We start from the raw sequence: 5,289 nt of genomic DNA, 5'->3' as shown, positions 1-5,289 counted from the left end.
AGGAACTGTCACATATACTCGGTTGTTTATTTTTCAAAGAATACTTAGTTTAACTTTTAATATGAACAAACACTCTTTTATTAATTTTTAATTTTTTTTAACTACCAATTTGTGTGTGAGCGTTCATGGAGGTCAGAGGACAACTCTGTAAAGCCCGTTCTCGACTTCCACCACAAGGGTCAAGTTCTGATCATAACTTTGGAAGAAAGCGCCTTTGCTCGCTGAGCCCTCTCATCCGCCCTGACCGCTTAAGGAAAATCGTTCCCCAGTCAGGGTTTGTTGCAGTGCCCACGGTGTAAGAAAAACTACATTTCCCATGATGTCCCACACAGGAAGGAAGTGATCTTGGACACCTCCCGTCATTGCTTATAGACCGGAAGCCGGGGCTTTAGTTCTCTTTCCCATCTTGCAAGGTAGGAATGGCGGGCGTCTGTGCGAGAGCCGCTTTCGGGACCCCAATCTTCGTCCATCCGAAGGCGGGGGACGTCCGAGGGCCACCGCCCGGGGCCCGCTATGGTCGAGGTCACTCGCCACGTCTCTCGGGAGCATCATTTCTGTCGGCGTGGGTTGGAAGAGGGCGCAGAGCGAGCGTAGCGCCTGAGACGGCCGCCGGGCCTTACCGGCCGCCGTAGCCTGGGGAATCTTAGAGGGTCTGTGCGGCGAGGTGCGTCCCCTTAGCCGGGGTCGGGGTTCCAGAACTCCGCAGAGGTCGCCTCGGCCACGTTGGGTTTTGCGACTGAAGTGAGAAACTGCTTCCGCGGCTCCCCCCGGAAGTCGCTCGGAGAGTGCCCCTTTTGGCTTCTCGGCCGAGTTGGGGACCGCGGAGAGAGTGGTCTTCAAAAGTTCCGAGCAAGTGCATGGGTTTGGATTTATGGCAGGCCCGTTGCCCTGGGCCTGTCATAGTGTCCCGTGCTAGAGCAACTCCGTGGCCCCGAACCATTGCCTGGCCTCTGCCTGTAGGCTAGTGGCACTGAAGAGGGTCGCACAGTAAAATGGGACAACGGGCTTGAAGCAGGGGCTTCCTTGCTGGGTGGATTCCCCCAAAGGCTGTCTTAGGTTTTCTGATTCACAGAATGGGAGAATAAAATAATGAACCACTAAGTTTTCGGCAGAAAACTAAGGGTCCTAGGCGTTGACACGTGTGGCGTCTGGGAGGCAGACCTGTTGCAAGCAGCAGGTTAGTTTGGGTACTGGCTTGTTACGGGTGATTGGTGAAATGCCTTTATTATTTTTCGACATCACTAGATGGCGGGTGAAAAGGGCGAAAAGCCTAGCACAAAAGAGAAGAAACCTGCGGCCAAGAAGGCTGGCGGTGATGCCAGAGCCGCCAAAAAGGGTGACCCTAAGGTTAAAAAGACCAAGAAGGGGAAGCCCCACTGCAGCCGGAACCCAGCCCTGGTTAGAGGAATTGGCAGGTACTCCCGATCTGCTATGTATTCCAGAAAGGCCTTGTACAAAAGAAAGTACTCCGCTGCAAAAACCAAGGTAAGAAAGGAAGGAAATGCTCCACCACCACCTCCCCGTAAAGGGTGGTTGTCTGCCGCACTCCTTCTTGACGCGTTTGTCTTTGCAGGTTGAAAAGAAGAAAAAGGAGAAGGTCCTTGCTACAGTCACAAAACCGGTTGGTGGTGACAAGAACGGCGGTACCCGGGTGGTGAAGCTACGAAAAATGGTAGGAGCTGGAGGAGGTGGGGGTTGGATTTAAATTTGAAGGATGTGGAGGTGTGGGTTTCTTGGGTGGGTGGGTGTTCGTGTGTTTGTTCCAGATTGCTAGAAGAGGTGATTCTGGGCTCTTAAGTTTGCGTGGTAACTTTTGGTAGGTTGTGTTACTTTTCTCAGGGTTAGGTGAAAGAGAGGCTATGTCCATTGGGTGTACTTAGGTGTGAGTTGTCGGGCTGGTGTGTGTGGCTCAGTGGGGGTCCAGCACACCAGAGCACTGCAAGCCGGGATTGTGTGAGTTAATTCAACAAGCTGGTACCACTGTCTATTTTTGTGCTGTATGTTTTCCTTTGTGGATAAATAAATGGGTGTCAGTTGTGTTTCTGCTGCTGAGAGTCTGCTGAGGTAGAAGAGGTTTGACATATTTTATCTTCGTGGGAAAACAAACCATGTTTCCCCCATTGTTCTTGTGCTTGAGAAAGGGCTGACATGAAATTTCCTGTTGTCCTGCCTCCTCCATACCTCGTTGAAACATTCTGAAGAAGTGCTTTAGTAGGATTCAGGGCAGTGTTGGCCTGCGCACCTGCACTTATGTCCACACAGAAGGACATATAAACATAAGTGAATCTTAAGCCAGGCTTTAATCCCAGCACTCGGGAGGGGCAGGGGCAAATGGATCTCTTGAGTTCTAGGCCAGCCTGGTCTACAGAGAAACACTCAGTTTGGCTTAGAGGGGCTATCCAAGGTATAGAGATTCCTTTTCATGTTCCTGGTGCTTTTTTGGGGTTTAGGAGGCTGTGTCTCTGAACTCAGCCCTCTTGGTCTGAGTAGATTTCTTGTACTCTCTCCAGCCCAGGTATTATCCTACCGAAGATGTGCCTCGGAAGCTGCTGAGCCATGGCAAAAAGCCCTTCAGTCAGCACGTAAGAAAGCTTCGGGCCAGCATCACTCCTGGGACCGTCCTGATCATCCTCACCGGGCGCCACAGGGGCAAGGTGAGCAGTGTCCACAGGGGGCTGGATAATAGGCTTGTTTTCTGTGGTGGTAGGGGGGATTTGTGATTTATGTTCTGAGGTTAGTCCTTGCTTGCCTAGTACTAGTACATGCTGCTTTTTTACCTACTGTGAATGTTGTGTAACCTTTATATGTGCTGTGTGAATTGTACATGTAATTTACTTCCTTACTTGGACTGTGTGAATAGAAGTTGCCTTTTGGTGGGTTATTCCCCCTCCCCCCAAAAAAAAATCTTTGAGAAGACCTCATGATCCTGTTGCTTCTACTTTCTGAGTGCTGGATTGATTATATGTGTGTGATCTCACAACTGCCTTTAGACCAGTGGTTCTCAACCTGTGGTCTTGACCCCTTTGAAGTCACCTTAAATCATCTGCACATCAGATATTTACATTATAGTTCATAACAGTAGCAAAGTTACAGTTACGAAGTAGCAACAGTTGTACAGTTAGAGGTCACCACAACATGAGGAACTGTATTAAAGGGTCCCAGCATTGGGAAGGTTGAGAGCCACTGCCCTAGACCTTTCTTTACTGACTTTGTGTTTTGGTTAATTCAGAAGTTGGGGTTCATTTGCTAAATGTCACTTTCTGTTTGACTTCCAGAGAGTGGTTTTCCTGAAGCAGCTGGGCAGTGGCTTGCTACTTGTGACAGGTAAGACAGAAAATCCTTAGTAATTTTTGTTTTCGAAGGGTATCATGGAGCCCAGGATAGCCTTGTCCTAATCCTTCTGCTTCCTAAGTGTTGAGATCACAGGTGCCAGTCACTGTTGCCGGCTTGACTGTTGACTAGGCTTGCCGTATAGCTCCAGCTGACTTCAGACTTAACTGTACCCCTCCTGCCTCAGCCTTCCTGCTGTGAAATTGAGACCCACCCTTAAATTTTTGTGGTAGGAGGTACATACAGCCCATATGGAGGTCGGGACAATTCAGGCCTTCCTGTCTTGCTGTCTCACCGGCCACTGCTACAGCAGTCAGGTTTAATTTAAAGCTGTGGCCTAGTGGGTAAATAAATGCTTACTTGAGAGACCGACGTTGATCCCTGGGACTTACACAGTACAAGGAGAAGAGGGGACTTGTGCAGGTTGAACCCTCCCCTCTACCTCGTGTACTGTGTGTAGTATGGCATGTGCAGATGTACTCTACACAGTGTGCCAGGTAGAGAAAGCAACAGGATCGGGACACTTTGATTCTGAGTGCTCCCTCTGTGCTGCACGTTTTGATAGCAGTGTGACGACTCTTTGGCCCCATGATATGCTTGGAGCTGTACAGACTGGCATGGGGGTTTCTAGAAAGGTGAAGAGTGAATGTTGGCTGGGTGAGGTGGAGCACGCCTTTGATCCCAGTGCTCAGGAGACAGACAGGCAGATCTCAAGGACATCGGTCAGGAGAGAGAATGATTCCAGACAGGCATATACTCTATAATTTCAGCCAGCCCGTTTAAAAGATGGCCCTCTTCTCACCTGGGTCCCTTGAAAAGGCAGGGTGAGAGAAAAGCTCTGCATAGACAGGTTTTGGAGCAGATGGCATATTCCAAATTAGACAGTTGTGGACCCTCTGTGGATGCTGGGAATCCAATTAAGGGTCTTCTGTGAGAGTGCATTATTTAACCACTGAGCCATCTTTTTAGGTCTCTGCCCCCATGCCCCAGTTAACCTTTTTGTCTGCTTGTTTGAAACAGGGTCTCACTATGTAGACCAGTCTGGCCTTAAACTCACCGAGATCCACCTTCCTCTCCCTCACTATGCACAGACCAGATCTTAATTCTTATTTTTCAAACTCGGATCCTTCTAATTTAAATTTTTCCCTTAGGACCTCTTGCCCTCAACAGAGTTCCTCTGCGAAGAACACACCAGAAATTTGTCATCGCCACCTCTACAAAAGTTGATATCAGCAAGGTTAAAATTCCCCAAACACCTGACTGACGCTTACTTCAAGAAGAAGCAGCTGCGCAAGCCCAGGCACCAGGAGGGGGAGATCTTCGACACCGAGAAGGAGGTGAGGGTGGAGCAGTCACCTTGAGTGGGTTGTTGTAGATGGCAAGGGTGACCTCAGTTATCCTTGGTCTGCTGCTCTTAGAGTGGATGGGGGAGGGGGGTTAAGTTGCTTTTATCAGTTTATCAGTCCCTGAGAAGTAGGACTGTTTGTAGGGAGTGTTGCTTCTAAATGTTTCCTTTTCTCTGTGTAGAAATACGAGATTACAGAGCAGCGAAAGGCTGATCAGAAAGCTGTGGACTCGCAGATTTTGCCAAAGATCAAAGCTGTTCCTCAGCTCCAGGGCTACCTGCGATCTCAGTTCTCTCTAACGAACGGGATGTATCCTCACAAACTGGTTTTCTAAATTGCTAACAACCTAATTAAACAACTTCATGTGTTTCTTTGTGTCTTTTGTGTGTTCGTATATTGAGTGAGTACTTTAGAGGTATTCCGTATCTTCCTCTGACCCTTTCAGTAAGAGGCTCTGAAACCCATATGCTAGGCTAGCCATCTAGTGAGCTTCTGGATCATGCTGTTTATACCCTTGCCCCAGCTGGTGGTGGATTTTGGGCACACACAGCCATGGCTGGCTTTTACTGTGGGTATAGTTTTACCTCTTACAGAGTGGGGTTGCAAGGGAGTG

At 48.9% G+C, this 5,289-nt stretch overlaps 1 protein-coding gene and 1 non-coding gene across 2 annotated transcripts; both read left to right on the top strand.

Moving 5' to 3' along the window:
* The first annotated feature begins 353 nt into the window (after positions 1-353).
* On the top strand, positions 354-5,047 carry Rpl6 (ribosomal protein L6). Its single transcript, XM_036172477.1, is given in 8 exon segments — positions 354-413; positions 1,246-1,485; positions 1,574-1,672; positions 2,511-2,654; positions 3,276-3,324; positions 4,482-4,576; positions 4,578-4,667; positions 4,858-5,047. Coding segments are annotated over 7 exon segments (870 nt in total). The 5' UTR covers positions 354-413; the 3' UTR covers positions 5,011-5,047.
* Positions 856-990, top strand: LOC118572858. The gene has a single exon (XR_004943553.1). It is a non-coding gene; the product is annotated as a small nucleolar RNA SNORA42/SNORA80 family (small nucleolar RNA).
* Positions 5,048-5,289: the final 242 nt, after the last annotated feature.

Source organism: Onychomys torridus, chromosome 22, assembly GCF_903995425.1.
Source record: "Onychomys torridus chromosome 22, mOncTor1.1, whole genome shotgun sequence".
NCBI classification, from domain to species: Eukaryota; Metazoa; Chordata; class Mammalia; order Rodentia; family Cricetidae; genus Onychomys; species Onychomys torridus.
Note: the sequence above shows the minus strand (reverse complement) of the source record. Positions and strands in the feature narration are given on the sequence as shown.